At 46.2% G+C, this 22053-nt stretch overlaps 2 protein-coding genes across 3 annotated transcripts in view; both read left to right on the top strand.

Annotated features, from left to right (window-relative positions):
• The window catches only part of VWA1 (von Willebrand factor A domain containing 1), a 34237-nt gene extending 21690 nt beyond the window's left edge, over window positions 1–12547 (top strand). For both annotated transcript variants that reach the window (XM_050909521.1, XM_050909522.1), the window contains exons 3-7: window positions 441–1004; window positions 6909–7187; window positions 8231–8503; window positions 9271–9540; window positions 10213–12547. In XM_050909521.1, coding sequence (XP_050765478.1) covers window positions 441–1004; window positions 6909–7187; window positions 8231–8503; window positions 9271–9540; window positions 10213–10253 — 1427 coding nt within the window. In that variant the 3' untranslated portion in view covers window positions 10254–12547. The remainder of the gene's footprint in view (window positions 1–440; window positions 1005–6908; window positions 7188–8230; window positions 8504–9270; window positions 9541–10212) is intronic.
• Window positions 12548–15032: 2485 nt separating this feature from the next.
• Window positions 15033–22053, top strand: part of LOC127024827 (ATPase family AAA domain-containing protein 3) — a 30099-nt gene continuing 23078 nt past the window's right edge. The window contains exons 1-7 of the mRNA XM_050909519.1: window positions 15033–15167; window positions 15692–15768; window positions 16399–16500; window positions 18051–18110; window positions 18479–18548; window positions 20092–20257; window positions 20980–21049. Of these exons, the coding sequence (XP_050765476.1) occupies window positions 15724–15768; window positions 16399–16500; window positions 18051–18110; window positions 18479–18548; window positions 20092–20257; window positions 20980–21049 (513 nt within the window). The 5' untranslated portion in view covers window positions 15033–15167; window positions 15692–15723. The remainder of the gene's footprint in view (window positions 15168–15691; window positions 15769–16398; window positions 16501–18050; window positions 18111–18478; window positions 18549–20091; window positions 20258–20979; window positions 21050–22053) is intronic.

Below are 22053 nucleotides of genomic sequence, written 5' to 3'. Positions count from 1 at the left end.
TTGTTCACAACAGAAACAGCTTTTCTGGCAATGTACTTTAAAACAAAAGGTGCTAAGAGAACTTAGTTTGTGAACAATCACAGGCAGACCTCTGGCTAACACTTCAGCGTTAGCATCTCAAAGTGTTCGCAAAGAACAGCTGTGATCAAACAGATGAGTATAAGCAAAGCTGTCCAATGAGGGAAGACAGGGTGCTAGGGAGATGGGGTGAGAAGTTCCTGGACAGTTGACAGCAGGAGTGAGAATAAAGCCCAGGAGCCCTCACACTAGATGCAAATTAATAATAATAAAATGGGGCAAATCCTGAGGTCTCTACCCAGCAAAATTCTCACTGAATTTTGAGATTTGGCACAAGATAACCAAGCTTTCCTAGCAGATGGCTGTGCAGGTATGGGTTCACATCATTCTGCTAACGCACCTCCTCTCTCTTCCCCTGCTAGGTCCCCAGCCGTCTATTTCCAATTCAGAGGGGGACCTCCTCTTCTTGCTGGACAGCTCTGGCAGCGTCTCCTACTATGAGTTTTCCAGGGTCAAGGAATTCATGTGGGACCTTGTGCAACCTTTCACCTTCGGCCCCAAAGATGTCCAGACCAGCATCATCCACATCAGCACTACGCCCACCATGGAGTTCCCTTTTGACCGGTACCTGTCCAGTGGGACTCTGCAACAAGCCATCCGGGACACTCAGCAGCTCATGGGCGACACTAACACAGGCAAAGCGCTCTCCTATGCCAAGGAGAAGTTCTTCAGTGATGAAGCTGGTGCCCGACCAGATGTGCCCAAGGTACTGGTTTGGGTGACAGATGGTTTCTCCACTGATGACATCTCTGAACCCATGCAGCTCCTGAAGGACATGGGAGTAACAGTCTTCATTGTCAGCACTGGACGGGGAAATTACCTAGAACTCTCTGCTGCTGCCAGCCAGCCTCCTGAGAAGCACCTGCACTTTGTGGATGTTGATGATCTACCCATCATCACAAAGGAGCTTCGAGATGCTATCCTAGGTACAGTGGGGTTGGGTTGTGGTCACTGGGAGTTTGCAACAGGGCTGAATATGAGTTAATGCCTGGCTCTGCAGGGTAGGCAGTGTGAGAATCCCCTAAAACCAATGGTCTTCCTGACCCACAGCTGCTGCCCTTGCAAACTGAGGTGCTTTGTCCACAGTGTTATAGGTCCAAGTATAAACCAAGGCTTTTAGGAGGTCTGGGACAAATATCTCTATTCCCCTTGGAAGGTCCCATGACTGACTGGGTCAAATTCCCTTCTGCAGACCTGTTCATGAGATGAACTTGTGTTTGTAATGAGTTGTTCAGTTGTTAATGAAGGAAGGAGGCTCAGGCAGCATATTATCTGGATTCCTTAAAAACCCACAAGACTTTGAAATGAATCATGCAGGTCACAGACATCTGTACAATTCAAACTTAGCATGAAAATGCCCCCACCTGCACAGGTTGTTAACCAAAGGCTTCCCGAACAGGCAACGATTTAACTACAGTAAGAAGCTGCTGACTGTAGGAGCAAGGTGCCTAAGCCCCTTGAACTTGATTTTCACATTCAGGGTGAATTTTTTTCTCTAAAATGCTGTCTGGCTATGTGCCGTCTGATGGAGGCGGAGGACACAAACGTGTTGAATACATTGCATACACAAAATGGGATGTGTATGCCTGGGAAGGATTTGGTCCTGTCAGCTCCCTCAAACTCTTGTCTAGGGTAGATCTGACTTCCTATAAATACCATCATGTGCAGGCACAGTGGCTGGCACACACTGAGATATTTAACTCCTGCCTACAAGCGGCTGGCAGTTGTTCGCTTACAAAGAGCAATTAACAATGGTGCTTGCTATCAGCGCTAAGACTGTAGGAGTGGAATGTTTTTGTTCCATAAATCCCCTGTTGTAACGTGTTCCACATCCACCAGATCTATAGCCTGACTTGGCTAGCACAGCCCTTGGAAGAAAATCCCAGCCCTAACTTGCTAGGCTTAGCAGGCCAACTGCTACTTCGTTGTTGCTAGCGTGGTTGTGGCGGTTGCTGTGCAGAGAGCAGGAACAGACAGCAGATTTGATTTTTCAGCAGTCTTGTTTTTTAAAGCATCCAGGAAAGGGTCTGAGGAGACCCAAAGCTGTAATCCGGGCCAGAAGACAGGCATTTGGAAGCCAAGAGGAATATCTCATGCTAATCTGCATGCTGCACTGCACAATGCATGTTCTTTTTGCAGCTCTTGAATGCCATCACGGTGGGAGTCCCTGTGATTGCAAAGCAGGGGTGTTGCCTCAGCCTCCCAGATGCCTCTGGATTTGTTTGGAAAGCTGAGTGAGTTACTATGACTTTGCAGACTTTCCGTTCATTTTCTGGAGGCTCTCTCTCCATCGGAAATCCTGTTTTAATTCCTCATTTGGCTTCTGCTATGTGAGTTGGTTAGAGCTGGCTTTGGAGTGTCCAAGTAACCCTTTCCACAGAATCCTCTGTATGTAGCAATTTCTTTCTATTTCCAACCATGATCATTTCACAAATTACACACAGGGACTATGTTCTCCTCCAGTCATCCGCTTCTCTCCTGTATGAGTATGGGGCAGTACCAGCAGTCCTTCTACTGTACCAGATGCCACACAGACCCCTAGACATTTTATTTCAAGTGGCTGTTTCAGCTTCTAGTGCATCCTAAATCCGGATGGTATAAAATAGCACCCCCAAATGAGAAATCACCTGCATATCCTTGCAGAACAAGATTGTCTTGAAGGTTGTAAGATCTGCAAAGGTGATAAATACTCTGCTGTGCCTGAGGGCAGTATTCTGTGCATCCACCGGGTCTAAAAGTTACTAGTCTGGGATTTTAATGGAAGGAGAGATTCCCACATGAATCCAAGGGCTGGTGCTTTAAGCAAAATACCAGACATTGGTAACATCACCTGAGTTAGCCTTAATAAAGCCACATATGTCCACTCTTCCCTGCCTGGAGGAGGCAGCCCTCATCACCACCCTTCCTGCTTCTGGCCCCTGGGATAGCAGGGACAGACAGGATCCTTGGCAGGCAGAAATTAGGCCTTTCCAACTCTGGAATGGCCCAGACTGCTTTTATTATTGCTGCTATCTTATCTTCATCTCTTGCTACTGTTTTTTAAAAGCCTTTTTGTAGATGCACAAACAAGCTTTGTCAAGAGTTGCTCTCCTCCCTCCACCTCCTATCCAGGAATGGGGTGTTTCATGCCTGCTCCATAGATACTCCAACACAATGGTCCCTGGCTACCAAGTTGCTATTGTCTTAGGTCAGCTGAGAACCCTCCATGGAACAGTTCAATCTCCGCAGCTGTACCTCACTATACAAAGGTAGACACCTTTATGTAGGCGTTGCTCAGTTAAGTATTTTCTTTGCCTTTAGAAATTTGATCAGAGATCTGAGCAGACAAATAATATAACGAATTGTCAGGGCTGAGTCTGGAGTTCACAGCAAGGGTTTTCAGTCCTAGACAGCAAGACAGCCACTACTTGGACAGGAAGACAAAAGGAAGGTGCCTTACTCTTCCGACCTATATTTCTGTCCTGCTACGGGCTCTGCTGAGGCAAAGGGATGCGATGTCTCTGCCTCAGTTCCCTTTTTGAAAAACCTGGCTGTGTCACAGAGCAGAGAAGATGGGCTGCTTCTTAGGCATGGTGGACCTGAAATAGTTCCAGTAATGCTACTACACAGAAGGGTGCAAGACAGGGACTGTGGATGGATGTGTATGTTCACTCCCCCTCTTTTTCCTTGGCACATGGTCCCGACACAAGGAGTCTGCAGAATGCAGCAGGCTACAGTTCCCAGCCAGCCTGGCTATGGCCACAGCCACAGCTGGCTCCTGGCAAATACCTCTGCCTTTCCTGGTGTGACGGTAAGGGGACTCTAGCTCAGGCTTCTCCCATTGCATCATATGTATTATGTACCCAATATATGGCCTTTGGTGCTCTCCTCCTGGGTAAGGACCTTCAAATATTGTGAAACCAAGGCATTCCTTTGAGATGACATCAGGTTCTGTGCTAGCATCTGCTTGCTCTCCACTCAGCCAGTTGAACTGACAACTGCTGACTTGTTTCATCCTTTGGCACCATCTTCTGAGCCAAGTTCTGCAGAGGCCCACCTGCCCAGCAGTCACAAATCATCAGCCACTTCCCATGCATATTGAGGGCAACACATTTCTAATGTGAAACGAGGTCCTGGATAACTTCTGCTGCAGTGACGGCTTTGAGCCTGGAGTCCTCTGACATGCTCACTTAGCACTGAATATAAGCAGGTGACCAGAGGGAGTGATCTCAGACCTTGAATGTCCACTCTGGTAATGGAGAAGTGTGTTCCCCTCTCCCAGAATCAGAACCCTCCCCCCATCCATATCAAAGTAGGGAAATAGAGCCACAATGCAGAAGTGATTTGTCCCAAGTCCTAGCTGAAGCTTCTGCAGAGAGGGGATCATGTACCCAGGGCTAGAACAGGTTCATCTGCTGCCTGGCTGCATTTCTTGCACACACCGTGAAAGTAGCAGTATTCCTGCGAGTCTAATCTTGACCTCACCAGTGTTCATGGGATGCCAGCAAACTTGTGGCTGCAAAATGGTGTTTCAAGTCACCAAGAGGCAGGAGGTGGAAGGCAAATGTGTCACAAGCTGTCTCTGAGTGTTGCTAGGAAGGCACTGCCTGGGTCTAATACAAGAGATTGACTTGCTGCTTCTCTCTGGGAACAAGGAGGTGCTGTGAAGCATACCACGGGCATCTATTTTCTGGGGCTTATTGCCCTCTTTATATGCTCAAGGCATCTGTAATCTGGCAACAAGGGGCAGAGCTATTTGCTGTGGGCTTACTGCAGCATGTCCCTCAGGTGTTGCACCCCGTCACTTTAATCTGCCCGATTTATTCACAGTGTCCCTGGGCCCTGCCTCCAAGCTCACTTATTTCCATTCCCTGAGCTTTTGGCAGGACTTTTGGCGCTGAGGCTTTTCCTCTGTTCCCTGTTCCTTTGTGGCTTGGCCACTGGTAGTTGCGGGGCTCACAGAAGGGTGCAGTGCCGCAGGCCCCGTGGTGCTGCCTCGCACCCTCTGCCTCCTCCAAGCTCTGACCGGGTGGAGTGCTGCTGGCTGGCAGCGTGTGGGGATGGGAGCGGGCAGGGCACGGACGAGAGAAATATTCCTGCCTGCCTGGAAGAGCCAAAGAACAGCTCAGAGGAAAAACTGAGGCTGCTTTATTTGGTACGGGGAAGCTGGCAGGGACTCGGAGCGGCTCGGAGGAGGAGAGCTGATCTTCTCCCAGTTAAAGGACAAGTCTGAGAATGCAAGGCTATCCCCTGTTCTCTTGCAGGTCTGGGCAGACTTTTGTGCCTCCCTTTACCTCTGTGTAATGGGCAACCAGTGAGAGCTACTTACAGTACTCTGTGAAGTATTTAAGCTTGAGCTGGAGAGTACTATCATAAGGTTTCAGGAGTGACACTGTGCAGAGCACACGTACTTCTTTAAGGCTCAGGGTGCTTTTAAAAATCCTTTAAAAAAAAAAAAACAAAACAAAACATCTTTATGTCTTCGTATGCCACTTCCCTGGAGCTAGAAACAAAGTTCTGCCCCTCTGGAAGACCAGAGAACAGTGGAATTCTGCCCAAGATGGGCTCAGGAGACCACGTGTGTCAGAAGGGTCAAGTAGCAGAGGAAGCTGGGGGAACTGCAGAGTGTCAGAAGAGGTATTCGTGTCTGGCATTTAGGGTCTAGCACTCAAAGGTAGCATGAGCCTTGAAAAGAAGCCTCTGTGCAGGGGGGGAGAGAGGCGAGATAGCGCAAGAGTGGCTCTGAATGTTGAATGTCACAAAACAATGGAGCTCTGTGAAACACTGCAGGGAGTGACTTCAGCTGGGATGAATGCAGCCGGCTCAACAAATGCTGGACAGTCCCCAGTTGCTGCCCCTTCTTCCTGGCACCGGGTACAGACAGAGAGCAGGGAGAAATGTATTTCTTCATACTCTGGGCTGCTTCACATACATGACAAAATTTAGTGGTTTGGTTTCACTAGTAGGTGATTTCCACAGGGAGCTCAGGATGAACTGACTGCAGGAGTTTTGGAACCCGGATGCCCAAATTCTGTCTCCAGCTTTGTCACAGGCAGTGCCAGTGCTGCTTGCCATTTTGGGTACATTGTAATGTCTTGCTGAGTGTGGGAAGCTGCCTGTTTGGCCAGGCACAGTAACTCCCACACATCTGTCAGGCAGTAGCAGCTGCCCAGAACTTGCTGGACCGCTCCAGATTTGTTCTTGGTGGCACAAGACGGGCTTGGATGGGCAGGAGCATGGTTCCTGCTGTGCCAGGCCTCTCTGTCACAGCAGATCACCAGCACCATTTGGCCATAGCACAGAGGACAAGGCAGAGAGAATGGAGAGGGAAAGCTGGGGCTTTATAGAGCAACTTGGAGGCTTGTGGCAAACCAGTTTGAGGCTGGAGATGCCTAGGAGGCAAGGTGCATTAGCATTCTTGACCTGGAGCCTGTTGTACAGACACACCTGAGCCATTGCTTTAGCCAAAATGACACCTCATGGCGGTCAGGACATATGCATTTCCTTTGCAAGCTCTGTTCAGTGAAAGGGTCTTGTCCGAGTGGTAGGAGTGGTGTGAAAACCCAAATGTTGCTGCCTCAGTTGACACCTGTTTTACTTTTTTTTTTTTTTTTTTTTTTTTTTAGCTTTATGCTTGGCTCCAAGGATTTAGTTTTATGCTCCTGAACCTTTCAAAGAGGGTCTGGTTCACTGAATTGCTATGAAGGGGCTTGGCTACACCTAGGTGACTTCAGCTGTCACCCAGTGTTACTGTAGGCTACATCTCCCATCCAGAAGGGCCTCTATTTTAGATGTGCCATGTTCTGTGTATTAATGTCAGTAGTGATTTCTTGCTACTGTTTCTCTTCCAGATGTTATCCAAGCAAATCGGCTCCATGCAGTAGATATCACCTCAAGCAGCTTCCGACTGATGTGGCCCAAACTCCTCTCCGAAGAAACTGGCTACTACACCCTAGAGTATGCCCCAATAGATGATCTAGCAAGGAAGAGGACAAAGCAAGTGTCTGGGGCTCATACTAGCCTCATGCTAAGCAACCTTGCACCGGAAACTACTTATGAGGTGGCACTCATTCCTGAATCCAACGTCCACTACTTCCCTCCCCAGACAACAAGGGTTACCACACTGGCAGGTAAAATGTGCACAGTCGTGACCAAGGGGGAAGTCTCCACTGTGCTGAGCCTCAAACATATAAAGCAAACAGGACAGCCTTTGGTCTGCATCCCACAGCCTCATGGTCTGATTGGAGGAGGCAGATGTTTGTGGTCAGGACAGAACATAATGAGCTTTTTTATGCTGGCACTCAGCTGGCAGCTCTTTCCTTAGAGAGATGTTTTGCACTGCCCAGAACAGGGGATCAGGTCTGATGGTCATAAGATGCCCTTCCAACCTTAAAAATCTGTGAATCCGGAGGAAAGCAGAGCCCACTGCCCTGGGAGAAGGCGGCAGGAGCTGCAGCTTGCAAGTATTTAACAGGGCTGAGGTGTAGAGTGCACTGGGGATGAAGCACAGGCTGCTGCACATACTTACTCACTATCCCAGTATGATGGTCAGGCAAAAGCAGTGCTGCCTTGTGTGGGTTACTGCGAAAGGGGAATTTTGACCTTCATAGCTTGAGCAGCTTCTATGAGAACAAGGAGATCCCTGTCTCCTACCTGAGGCTGCAGGTGCAGCTAGGGGAGAGTAATGCTCTTAAAGCAGGTGCATGCTGCTTCTCCAGGCAGGTGTATCTGCTGATGGGGAATCTCTGTGTAAGAGGGAAGGAGAGGAGGAGCACTCAGAGCAGAAGCCAGCCCCTCTGTGCAGACTAGTCATTTGAGCCAGAATAATAACTCAGATTTATGCTGGATAGCAACATGCAAAAAAGTGGCACACTGAAAATCTGAGCAGGAGTGACAAAGTCAAGATGAACTTGCATCCAGTGTCAATTTTCTGCATGTAAGAACAGGTTTGGGTGAGTAGTTTTGCCCACTCTATGCTGCACAGGTAGAGAAACTATTTTCTTAGGGCTGAGCTGGGTTGTGCTGACTTGGATGACTACCAACATCCACTTGCTGGATGGATTTTCTTCCACCTCCTGGAAGCCAAATATGGTGGAGGTCTAGTATGCTCCTCTGACAGCATTCTTATGCCTTGAATTACATACTCATTCACATCTTTTTACATTGCTTTCAGAGGAAATAAGCCCAGCTCAGGTTCTCATCTCAGAGTCTGGGCCACACAGCTTCCATGTTAGCTGGGCTCCTACACTGGACAGTGTGATCGGCTATCAGATCCTGTATGGACCACTCCCTGGGAACTCAGTGAAGCTGCTGGAGGTGGATGGCAAGCACAATAGCACTGTGGTGGAGAATCTGGCACCCAATACAACCTATCTAGTGACAGTGACTGCAATCTACAAATCGGGAAAGGAGAAATCCCTGTCAGCTAAAGCATGCACTCAGGAAGGTGAGTGAGCAGCACTCTGCTGATAGGAAACTATATGGACACAAGGAGTCTCTGAAGTGCGCCTGTTTCTTTACACAGATCATCTGCCTGTAGGTGAAGCCAGTTACTGGGGGGGGGATGAGAGAAGGGGAAAACTGCAGCTTCTGATGAACAGCACATGATACACCATTAGGATGTAGCAGATGTATAAGGCATAGGACTGAAAGCAAATCAGACGTGCACAATATGACTGCTATTACAGGGTGCGTACTGCCAAGCTGCTCGTGCAGTCACAAGCAGAATGGACTTGGAGAGCCCCAAATCTCCCTGAAGAAGAAAGAAAACTGCCTTTCCCTCCTATCTCCTCAGTGTCTGTTCTTTGGTATGATTTAGCATTAGAGGGGTGGAAATTTCATCAGCAGAAGCTTCTGCTCTGAAGAGGTACCTGTAAAGATATTGCAGGAGGCAAAGTCTAGCTCTTATCAGGAATCAGGAGTGAGGAGCTCAGAGAATGACAGCAGCTGAGGCTGTGGGAGCTGGCCAACCAGTGCCTAACAGTGCTAACAAAATTATTTTGTGCTGGTATCAGGACAAAGTTAAGAACTAATTAGGCTGAGCTCCTCCAGTGTGGAGACGTAGAGTGATGGGCTATTGCATCTCTACAACAGAGAAAGACCAGGCTGGCTGGCAACCCCTTCTCAGCAATCCCCTCAGGAGGAACAAGGAGCTAGGTGGTAAGGACCGCTCCATAAAAATGGCCCACAGTAACATGAATCTTCTTTCTCTAGAGGGCTCCAGAGTGAGGCACCTTCGCTTTGAAGACATGGGCCCCAACACCCTGAAAGCCTCCTGGGACTCTGCCGATGGAAAAGTCCTTGGTTACAGGGTCAGATGCCGGCGGCAAACTGGCCCTTCATCTGTCATTAGCGTTTCGCCACAGATCCACAGCGTGCTCCTCACAGACCTGGCTTCAGGCACCACTAACAAAGTGTGTGTGAAGCCCATGTACAAGAACCAGCCAGGCAAAGGGCTATGCCGCATGGTGCACATGCAGCCAGGTGAGCTGGGGTGCAGGGCAGAATCCTGGGGCACTTCAGCCAAGGGAAAGTGTCCTGAAGGGCACTGAGGTGCTGGAGATCCAGCACAGAGGAGCCCTCATGGCTGAAATACTCTGTGCTCATCAGCTAGCTCACCAATAGGGCTTCATCACAGCTATCAGCCCAAAAGGTACTATCCAAAGATGGGCTCTTTCCCCCATTTTTAAGAGAAATACTCCTCCTAGTGGCGTTATGTTTGCAGGCAGGAGAGAAAGTGTACAGTGGCGACAGTCCTGCAACTACTTTGGGATAACAAGGGCGGGAAGACTGCTAAAAGCTGGCATGGGCATTGGAAGCGCTGTTTAAAAGTCATTTGAACTCTTGGCTACCCTTCACTTTTCAACGTGGCAGGGACAAGCGAACTATTAAACACAGCTACTAAGGCACAACACGTCTGCTTTCCTCCTCCCGCTACCCAGAAGCCACTTACTGTCAGGAAACACAAAGGGATTCTCAATAGGCTGTGAAGTAAGAGCTAAAAAGAAGCTGTGTGACAGTGCAGCAGCACAGCCTTCTTCCCAGCAAGAGGCTGGAGTGATAGTGAAGATGACCGCAGGGATGAGATCTCTGACTCAGTTAAATTTGGTGAATGGGTGGATAAAGCTGACATTATACTTTTTGTGTTCTTCCCAGCTACAGAGACCCAAGGATATAAGCACAGACAGAGAGCATGACAGACTCTGGAGTGAACTGATTCCTGGCAGGGCAAGGAATCTTGCTTGGACAAAGACTTGGACAAAAAGGAGGGGTCAGGGGCGGAAACTGGAAAGCTCACAGACCACCTCCCAGCCCGCACTGTCTGTTGAGGTGTCCTGGTTGTCAAGCCTAAAGGCTGTCCTCAGCCAAGTTCTCACAAAGCTTAAAGGTTTAGCTCGGCTGGATGGAACAACCAATCCAACTAATAGATCCCAAATCTGTACCCTCTTTTATATAAATATGCCTGACAAATAACAAACAAAAGGCAAAGTGATGAATCCTCACTGTTGCTTGCTTACTGCCTGTTCTCTATTTATTAAATATTGTTACAGTTTTATTTTTGCAGCTTATGAGCGTTCAAGACTCGGCTGTTTACTGCCCTGGCCTTTCATTCTGGGCACCTGCACTCAGAGAAAGATTACATGCGGCCAAATCCATTCCTGCTGTCAACAGCCATTGAAACTAACCCACTTGACAAAAAGCAGCTTTCCTCCAACTCAGCCAGTGTACACAACAGGTAGTTCAAATTAGGCATCCCAAAAGTATAGCATCTCAGGGATGGAAGGGAAAAGCATTAGGAGAAAGAAGAATAACATAATACAAAAATGTACAGTATGCAGAGGAGATCAGGTCAAAGCCACCAGGATTTCTGAGAAGAGGAAGAAAAGAGGTTGTTAACCCACTTGGCCTTTGGCCAGGACGTGGAGACACTTTATAAAAGACATGCTGCCTTTTAAAAAGTGCAAGGACAGTTTAGTGTTCTCAGATGGTCTTTGGTTTATGGCAGAGCTTGGTCGGTGAACTGTGAGAAATGGAACGATAGGGCCATGCCACGCCAGGGCTGATGAGCACTGTCGGAGTGCTCTAGCAGAAAAGTTTGCTCACTGTCTGCCTGCTGAATTCTTGAGTCTCATCAACACTGTTCCACTCTCCCTCTGGCACTGGTATTAAATTCATCTGCTGCAATGACATACAGATCCCAGATGGACTTGAAGGGTTCGGTTCCCCCCAAGTCATTTGCCTTGGGATTTGGTATCAGTCTGAGAGCAGGAAACTCAAAAACTTGGGAATTTGCTTCTCCAGCAGGTTACTCTGCTCTAGAGCTCTCAGCCCTCAGCTGAGCTCAAGGAGCAGCAGCGAGTCAAGAAAAGCTAGAAAGCAAGACCGTCTAAAGCAGTTATTTCTGTTTCTCATTCAAATATGCACCTTCAAACAACAGTGCAGTACTGCCTGGATCGTGACCACTGAATTACTGTGACATACCTCCAATCAGTTTCACCAAATTGGATGTGAGTTCTGCTATCAGAGCCGCTATATGGAGATTAATTAGCCTGTTCTGTGACCACTTATGGACAGTAAGTCTCCAGCACTATCATTCCAGGCTCTATCCTCTGCGCTCTGAAAACACCTATCACATCTTAGTGTCTTGTCCTGGGCTTCCACCCAGTGCTAAGTTTGAGCTACACTTAAAAATCAGGTTTTTAGGGGAGAAGAGTAAATCTGATTCCTTCCCTTTGGCCCCAGGCTTGAATTTGCTGTTGCTAAGCTACTCTTTGGAAAGAGGAGCTGGGGAAAAAAAAAAAAAAAAAAGACAATTTTAATACCTAGTGACAAAGCCACTGGAGCAGCATGGTTCCAAAATTCAGGGCTTAGGGCTGTAAAGAAATGTATATACTTTTCTGGTAACAAAAACCAGCATCAGTGGGAACACCTTCCCTCAGTAACGCTTGCTCTGTTTTAAATTTATTACTTATTTGTCCTACATGTGGAACTTTATTTTAAAGCTATGCTGTATGTTGGAGAGCCCCCATGCAGTGTCGCTCCATCCTGCAAACCCTCCATTAGCTCTGCTTATGGACTTCTTAAAACAGCTTCTTTCAGAGCTGAGAGGAACTTTGCCACTGACCTTGTCTCCTGAGTGCTGAATTCGTCGTATCTAGGTTTATGGAGCATTTGCCTTGGGCTGTCTTCTTGTACAGGAAGAAGGGATAGGAGGTAGGTGAGTCATTAACTCAATAAGAAGATTTCATACAATTTGTGTTCTCCTTTGGAATGTGCATTTGTGACTGATTAATGTTAATGGAGACTCTGTGCTGAGGGGAAGATAAAGCCTCTGGAATCACTCATGCAATAAGATAATCTTGTTCATTCTTGCTGTAGGACAGAAATTAATTTTGCACAACTCCCTGCATAGTTTACTAATAGATTAATGTGTCATCCTCCCCCAATTGTAATGCATCCTTTTGAAGGCAATTAAATATACAATACAAGAGCTATTGAATGATTACTTCGTTCTTGATGGCAATAAGGGCAAATCTGTTAAGTGTAGCATTTGTTCTAATGAGAGGTATGGGTTGAAAAGCTGGTATTCATCTCAATTTTAAATGACTGAAAAGTAAGCATTCCACCCATGACTTCACAGTCTGGTTTATGTGGAACTTTAGCCCCACCCTTCAAAAAATGTGTCGGAAATATATAAGTGGAAATATATCAGTCTCAAGAATGTCTCAGCTTCAGTAAGAATTGTTTTACAAGGAGCCAAAAAGTGAATGTCCCTTAAATCTTGGCAGAACTGGTAGCACTCATGAACATGAAAAGTCTAAGTTGGACAGGTAAGTTAAACTTTTTTTTTTTAACTAAAGCCTAATGATTTCTAGGGCTATTTAAGCATCTTGTCTGTACTGATATAATGGGTATGACACCCAAACACCTATGTAGGATGAGAGCACAAACCATCAGGGCTCCCAGCAGGAACTAAGTTCGGGGTGGGGGGGAACTATAGAGAGCTTCATTTGTAGATGAGCTGTTCCCAGCTTTCCTTTAGGGTCCTTGCACCTTCTGATGCATGTGGTGTTGGCTATTAGTAAAGATTTAACTTGGAGTTGCTAGCGTGATCTGCTGAGGGAGTTCACATGTTCTTCAGTAATACAAAGATGCCTACTATCCTGTATCAAGACACCATGGGTTTTCTGAACACAACCTTCCAGGAAGGTGCTGATCTGTCAGGAACTGGAGTGGTTATCCCACTTGGCTGATCTGTTATCTAGACAAACACCTAATGGTTTTCTGAAGGAAAACAGTATGCTTCCCCAATTCCAGAACTTTGCTAGAGTGTTTGCATTCACTTGGAAGAAACTTGCTCTTAAGTGTGTACTACTTGCAGCCTTCCCCTGTATAATGCCAGGCTCACTGAGATGTCAAAGTACAACTATAATTAGGATGCACTAGCTAATTTCTCAAAGCAATATGGAGGTTATGTCTGCACTTGGCTACTGTCAGCCAGAAAGGCATTTAATTTACTGTAGTAGATGACTGCCTGGTACAAATAGGCTGAACTTTGACAGCTTCACTGAGAAATACAAGCCAGCATACACCTCAAAGGTATGAAGGTTCAGGGAATGTTTTTACCACTGCCAAGATGAAGGAAAAGATTCCACCCAGTACGAAATTGGTGCTGATTGTACAAGCTGAGTGGGGAGTCTCTGTTCTAGACAGTGAAATGTGCTCAGAAAATAGCCTACAAGTGCAGTTATAGATGTTTGTTTAGTCCTTGTCTTTTTGCTTTTGTACTAAGCAGTACTGCAATCAAATGTTTATTAAACATTCAATATACATTCTTTGACTCAAGGTGAAAAGTTAAAAATGTAAATTAGAAAACTGCAGATAAAACATGATTAATTATTTTGAGGAACAGGGCTGGAGTGCATGGGATATTACTCTGTAACAGATATTAACTACTTTGCCACTGTATTGGTTTTTCCAAAACATATGCACGGCACTGTGGAATCACACAGAAGAGCCAACACTGATTTTTAGAACAAGCGATGAATCTGCCAGGTCACCAACAGAAAAAAAAAAACCAAACCAAAAACAAAACAAACAAAAAAACCCCAAAAACCAACCCAAACCAAACCAAAAAAAACAAACAGAAAAAAACCCCAAAACCAAATTAGTCTGATAGAAAAATCAAGCATTCTCCAGGAACTTCTTGAGAGACTTACTCAGGTGTGCATTTGGGAAGAAACACGAACATTTAAAGAAAAAAAGACACCTGAATGACTGCCCCTGGCCTGCTTCTGAACGCTGAAGATGCTCTAGGCTGTATTCTACGTTTTACACCATTTCAGGCTGCAGGATTTTACATGTGAGCTTTAGAGAGGTTTCTGACTTATACAGCTGCTTCCCTTCCTTTTTCCTCTACTCCCCTTTTCTAACCGCCTTCATGTCGTCCTTCGCATTACAAGCCATTTGATTAGGAGCAGATTTGCAAGTGAAACGATACCTCTGTCTCAAGCATGAGCACATAGATTTATTTTTTTCCCCGCACTCCCCTTAGCAACGCCCCGCACTCCCGTTGCTATGGACGAGCGCCGCCCGACCTCCTTTGTCCTTCCCCGCGACCCGTCCCCAGCCCAGCGGTCCCGCCCACTCGCCGACTCCGCTGCCAATCCAATTCCACTCGCCGGCCGAGCCCGCCGCGTCATCCCGTCAATCAGCGGGCGCATCCTGCGCCGCGTGACAGAGGCGGGGCCGTCCCGCGGGGCGACGCACTTCGTGCGACCGCGCCCGGCCCAATGGGAGGCCGCCCCCGGCCGCCGTCGCGCACGCGCGCGGGGCGCGGCGCGTCCTCCGCGTGCGCGCGTGTGCTGCCGGCGGCGTCATGTCGTGGCTCTTCGGGCTGAACCGCGGCGCGGCCCCTGCGGGCGGCGGGGACGCGGCGCCGGGCGCGGCCGGCCTCTCCCTCCCGCCGGCCCCGGGCGGCGGTGGCGGCGCGGCGGGGGGCGGCGGCGGCGGCGCCGGGGACCGCCAACCGCCCAAGGACAAATGGAGCAACTTCGACCCCACGGGCCTGGAGCGGGCGGCCAAGGCGGCGCGGGAGCTGGACGCCTCCCGTGCGTGAGGGGCTGGGGTCGGGGCCAGGGCGGGGGTCGCCCCGCCGCTCGCGGTGCCCACAGTCTGGCGGCGGGGTTCGCGTCCGTTAGTCGGTACCTCGCGTCCTGTCAGGTCCCGCTTTCTCGGAGTGCGTGCGCTCGCCGGCCCGGGCAGGGCCGGGGCAGCCTCGGGCACTTACACTGCTCGCCTGGGGCTGCTGCTCTTTGCCAGGCGCTCGGCGGCTTGTAGGGCCCCGAGGTCGGCCCTGCGGGTCGCTGGCTTACTCTGAGCGCCTCCTCCGGGGCCTGTGAAGGGAGAGGAAGGTGCTGGAGCACCTTCTCAGCAGGGTAAACCTGTTGACTTCAGATCGGGAGTGTGCTGAGAAGGTTTCCGACCATCTGTCGGCAGGGAAGGTTGAATGTACGGCTTCAGAGCTGCGTGTTAGACCGTCTCAGCTAGCACCAGGTTGGACTGAATAGACTGGGTGTTTTCTTGAGAAAAGACCTTTGTACTGTCAATAACCTCTTCCCACTGTCAATTTCAGGCCATGCGAAAGATGCTCTTAGTCTTGCCCAGATGCAAGAGCAGACCTTGCAGCTGGAACAGCAAACAAAACTTAAGGTATGTTGGAACTCTTTGTTGTACAGCTAGCCCGCCTCAGGCAGCTGCCGGGTTTGTGGGGGGCATAAGTCGAAGTCTCATTTTCTAGCAATCTGCAGAGGGTGCTAAGTTTTTCTTTTTGCTGTTCAGCTTCAGCAAATAATAGTTATTTGCCTTTTGAAAAAAAAAAAGTAATTCTGGAAGGTGAAGTGCAAGCTGATTTGGCGTATTCTTGGACATATTTTATGGCTTTTTTTACAATTTGCATGTCCCAAGTGGTTTTGTAACTCCTAGAATATCACCACCATTTTTAGGAATGATAAGGGTTTTCTGCAGGGAACTGTAAACTAGTTGGGTGGAGGATTTGGGAATTGTTTGAGTGTACAGAGTGTTAACTCTGTCCCAGCCGAAACCAGGACAGTTCGTGTGTTGTTTTTTTGTTTTTTAATAAATTGTGTTTAATCCTGAAATGGCTAATTATGAGATTTCTTACAGTCATATTTTATGATCATATTTTAGGTTTCTTGTGTCAATTGGTCAGCTTTGCACTCTGATCAGAGATGGATTTCTTGGAATATAATTGTCACTGGTATTTCTCTATAGGATGATGTATTGAGCTCATTTGTGATGATTATCTCTCTGTCTTAATAGGAGTATGAAGCTGCCATAGAACAACTGAAGAATGAGCAGATACGGGTACAAGCAGAAGAGAGACGAAAAACACTCAGTGAAGAAACAAAACAGCATCAAGCAGTAAGGGAATGAGGGGGAAGCCAAGTGATGGGAGACCTTGTTTGTGTCCTCCTTTACGGAAAAGGCAACAATGCATTAATTGCTCCTTTTGGGGGGTGGGGGAAAGGGGATCATGGGCAGCCATAGATGTGAGGCAGTTCACAGACTGAGCCCAGCTTCTACTCTGGCTTTGTAATGTTGAACTTGATTTGTAGTTATTTGCAGCTTTGTTGTCTTGAACTTTTGTTACCAAATTCTTGAACATCCAAAGGAACCGGTAGTAGCAGTTACTGTTATTGTGTGCTCTTTGAAATTTTCCTAAAGGAACTTCCAGGGAAGCGCTGTTGAACATGCTGAGATACACTTGTTTGTGTCTAACAGCTGATGGCGTTAAAAGGTTGAAGACTACTGGCTTATCAAGTATACGTGTTAGCCTGGGTGATGAAATGCCTCTTAAGTTATTTGGATTTCAGTCTTAAGTAGCCTGCAACCCTATTTCTTCCAAGTTTGATCTTTTAGACAGGAAAAAATACCTTAAGAGGAGAAGTGATGCAAATCTGAGAGTTACCAGAGGCTGTATTGTGAGCAGCGTTGGTGCTTTCTGGTATGTTTTAGCATGAGTTACTGAAGTGGCAATAATACTGCAATCAGGGAAATGTAAGCTAGCTTACATGCTAATAGCTCACATATGGTGACTTTTTACTTTAGGGCACAGGAAATTAGGAGATTGATTAATTCTAATTGATTATCTAGCTTGATTATCTAGCTTTACTATAGCTAAAACTGCTTATTTGGCACACGTTGCTTTTTATCATATCAGAGTTTGGACTTTGAATGGGGCTGGCTCAGGAAGCAGGCTTCACAGTCATCTGCTCTGTTCATGAGTTAGCTCTTGAACTCTTGCAGTTCACAGGGCATCATTTGAAGTCAAAGCAAACTTGATCATGATTTACTTCTGAAGTGCCATGCTTTACAGTTGTTGAGGAGATAACTTGCAAGCTGTCCTGCTGTCTATGTATTTGGAATAGAGAATAATATCATCCCTTGTACAGAGTCCTCCTTGCTGATGGATATGGGCCCTCAGACCACTTCCAGTTGAGTGTAGATGACATGGGTTTATTTGCCAGTTGTAGGGGAAAATTGATAGAGAAATTAATGAGGAACAAGAAAATCAATCAGAAACAGAGCTCATCTGACAGGCAGCATATCTTGACAGTTCTATTGCTTGCAATCGCCAGTCCAGGTAACGTGTTTTAGAACATGAAAAACATGGTTTTCCCAGTAAAGTAAGTCTCCTTTTCTGGGCCAAGGAACACTTGTTCTTTGTTTTTAAAATGAAGTCAGACTATATGGATTTCTCAGCATAGAGGAGTTTTTGGTGCTGGCTGACGATGTTTTGCCCCAAACTTTGCTCTGTTCATATTCAAACCCGGGATTTTTTTTTATGTGGGGTTTTTTGTTTTGTTTTTTCCCCCAGCATGTTCCAAACCTCATTGCCGTCAGGACTAGGTTCTCTCTTAAATGCCTAATCTTTATATGCTGAATAGTCTTTTTTTTTTTTTTTTTTGTAGCGAGCCCAGTACCAGGACAAATTGGCAAGGCAGCGCTATGATGAACAGATGCGACAGCAGGTATGATAGCTTCCTTCTCTAACCCAGCTGGGAAGCGTATAGCAGCTTTCTTAAATCAAAGCAGTGATCTGGAACTGTGCCCTATCGTGCTAGCCAGATGGCTGATGCTAGGCACAGTTGCTTTCATCTATGCTGTTTGCTTGGCATCAACAGTGCTGGCCAGGCAAATCAAAGGTCAGGAATTAGGACAAAGTGGCTAGGAGCATGGGATTAAGAGTATGAATCTGGGAGATGGGGAGAAGAAGAATGCACTTCAACCTGAGCACTAGCTTCTTGAAAATATTTGTAGTACTTAAGCTTACACAAATACCTACTTGACCGAGTTCTTACAACTTTAACTCATGTTCTGCTGTCATCTCTGCCTGTAGCAACTTGCTAATGAAGAGAATCTGAGGAAGCAGGAAGAATCTGTACAGAAGCAGGAAGCCATGAGGCGTGGTAAGCTAGTAATTTTTCTGTAGCTAGTGACAGAGTGGGTGGGCATACGAGTTTTCTGTACTGATCTTTGACTCCTTGTCCATATTGGTTGATGCTCCATTAGGGTCATGTGTTAATGTCATATTGGCAAGTAATGGGTAAATCCCAGTAGTACTAGAACTACCAATTGCTTCCAAGATTAATTTTAGAAGTGGCTGCACTCCTGAACGTCTGCCCTGTGGTGCTTGGATTTCCCGATGAACTGTCAGCATCTCCTGATACAGCAACTGAAATTCTGATTTTATACTGGGACAATCTAAAATAGACCAGTTTTGAGGAGGGAAGAGAAACAAAATAGCTCCTGGGAGGAGCGGTTGAGTCTGTGTCACCTGGTCTCTGTTCGCTGTTTCCTGTAGAAAAATAAAAGCCGAGTAATGAAGTTTTAGTCTCAAACTTGCTTTGTTTCTTTTCGTTGTTGTGGAATTGCCAGAATCACTGGGTTTGCAGAACTCCAGTGGGACTCCACTAGGGCACAAGTCTTAGAAATATAAGGCAATTTGTGTACGACCAAAGGGATCAGAAGGCTGGTTTGCTCAGTACACAGATGTAGACTGCTATGTTGTCTGGTCCTTGCTGCCATCTGGTGTACTCTCAGTGTTTGTCGGTATCTTTGAGGGAAGTAATGTAGCAATGATATAACAAAGCTCAATGGTGAAACCCTGTAGGAGAGGGTGGTTTTACTCCTGTAGTATCCGCCTACTCTTAGGCACCAAGATATGAATGTCAAGGTAGCCTGTCCAGCATTCAGGTATCAAGATGGGTGTCAGGTATCAAGTAGCTGGGTGGTCCAGTCAGGATTTCTTGCTGAAGATAGAGGGTGCTGGCTATGAAGTCCTCATCTCATCTCCTGGGTTGTTCTTAGGTTTCTCATTCATCCTCCATTCACATCCATCTTAATGTGTCTGTCGCAATTCTGTGTGTCTGAAGTAACAGAGCTTCCAAACTCCTGTTTGGAACAGCATTTTACAGGCAACTTCGTTTTGCTTCTCTTCCTTACAAGCAGTGTGTGTTACATGGTGTGTAGTTACTTGCTCAGGGTTGTCCTTCATTGTCTGTAGCGTGTCACCCTTCCTCTCTGAAATAATGTTGATGAGCAGCAGCAGTGCCTAGCACTGTGGTTTTTCCCTCTCTGTTGCTTTATCCCTGATTGTCTAGCTCATCTCTGACTAAAGTTTGCCCTGAGCAATTTTTCTGGTAATGAACTTCCAGAACTGAAGCATGATTATTGTCTTGCACTGTGCCATCTGGAGAAGGCCACCTATTTGGTGTGTGATCCCTCTGAGCACAGAGGGAAAATTCCTTGTCTGCCTTCTGTAATATTGTACTGATTGGCTGCCTTTTGGGGGAGGGTGGGGGGGAATTAAGATCTTGAAGTCTGCTGCTATGGAACCACACACAGCTGTTGTGAAGCCACGATAAAGCAATGCATCTCTTTCACCTGCCTGGTACCTGGGATTAAGCCAGCCCAAAAGATTGTCCTCTTCTCTCCTTTTTTTTTTTTAAGCTACTGTAGAGCGAGAGATGGAGCTGCGGCATAAGAACGAAATGCTGCGTGTCGAGGCAGAGGCAAGAGCCCGTGCCAAGGCTGAGCGGGAGAATGCAGACATCATTCGGGAGCAGATCCGCTTAAAAGCTGCTGAACATCGCCAAACAGTATTAGAGTCCCTCAAGTATGTGCAAGCCAGGAGAAGGGCATGGGTTGCCTCGCTGCTTTTGCAGATTTCTCCCATCATTTGGGAATCCTTGGTGGTTGTTCCTCCAAGTTCTGAGGAATACCGAAAGTTAGTTTGTACGTGCTTGTACTCTGAACAATAGGAATTATAAAGAGAACCCTCTCTTTCACTTGTTTTGCTACATTGTCATCTGAATGTGAACCAAAGAGACTATTTATAGAGTTGTGAATTTTATACAGTTTTTCTAACAGATTACTTCAAGCCTTATTCGCTAAGATTGAGACTGAATTACTCTGAAAACTCTCAGAGTTCTTTCAGTTTCTGAACATATGTCATAAAGGTATAAAGCAGTCTATCTCCAAAGGGGTGGGCACTTAGATTTGTAATTGGTTAATTCTAGGTCCTTTGATATTTTGAATTAAAAAAGCTTTAGAATTAAATACCTTTTATTACAGTTCAGCACCAATAATGTATTAAAGAAAGAAATTGATATCATCTTAATGCAAAATGCTTTTCTGGATTTAATCCCAGATCAAGTGTAGACATCAGATGATTGTAAATATATTTGCCATGCTTGGTCATGTTTCAATTCCCAGGTGAGCTCTCAATTAGCTTTGACTAAGATCTGAAGATCATTATAAAGTTGTCTTGTGAATTGTTTCAATTCAGTCTTTGAAATACCTTTCTCTTCTGCTTGCCTTGCTGTTTGCTTACTGTAGGACAGCTGGGATGCTCTTTGGGGAAGGATTCCGTGCTTTTGTAACAGACTGGGATAAAGTTACAGCCACGGTAAGATTGTAACATGTATTGATAACTTCCACAAAAGTTTGTCTGTAAATGTGTGTGAAACTAACTCCTTGCTCTGATATGTTTATAAACTGTAAACCATGGTGGGAATTTGCTGCTCACTTAGTGCTCTCTGCAGTCCTCATTTAAGGAGATACTGTGCTTCAGATTTTTATTCAGATTAATTCTCATCTTCTCTGTATAGATAATTCGCTTCTCATTGGTCACAAAAGTTCTGGCTTTGACTGATCAACAGTATATAATTGTCTTGCCTTTGGAGGCACCATCACCTTTACAAACACGTTTCCTGAAAGTTTGCCAGCTATTACAAGTAATAGATGCAGATTCTGTGAAAAAAGTAGATGAGTCTTTTTCACAGGTTGGGTTTTTTTCACAGATTCTTCTAGAATTTGCTGTCTCTTATGTATGTCGGGGAGTAGGGGTTTTATCTAATAGCCAGTTAGAGATAACTGCAGATCTTTTCTTTGAGATCTTGAATGCAATTTTTGTGTTTGACTAGGCTCTGAGCTGACAAGCTTTCATTCAGCTTTTTAATGATTGATGTTCATTGTACTTTCATGATGCATGAACGTCTATAAATGTTTGTAGGTGAACAGAGCATTATGAAACGTTTAACGCTGCTGTTACAGGACTTCTTTGCCAGTGGCGGTTTTTGGGAACAGGGATCTAATCGCCATTTCCCCCCACCCGATGTCTTTTGTATGTTTGCAGTTAAACTACAAACTGGAAGTGTCTTTTTAGGAATGTTAGGGAAAGTATATTGGAGATGTGTAATAGTTGATCTGGTGAACACAAAAGGGGTTTGTTCCCTCTAAACCAGTGGTCTCAAATTTTTTGATCATGTACCCCTTACAGTAAAAAGTTTCTGAGAACAGTCCCCTAGAAAATAGTAAGAGATGCATCATGAAAGTTTGCTTTGTTCTTGTTTTTTAATTATAATATTAAGGTACATGATTTTAAGGCCACGGAGAGAAATTCTTCAGTAT

The sequence above is a fragment of the Gymnogyps californianus genome, chromosome 21 (assembly GCF_018139145.2).
Source record: "Gymnogyps californianus isolate 813 chromosome 21, ASM1813914v2, whole genome shotgun sequence".
Classification (NCBI taxonomy): Eukaryota; Metazoa; Chordata; class Aves; order Accipitriformes; family Cathartidae; genus Gymnogyps; species Gymnogyps californianus.
This window is presented reverse-complemented; position numbering and strand designations above follow the sequence as displayed.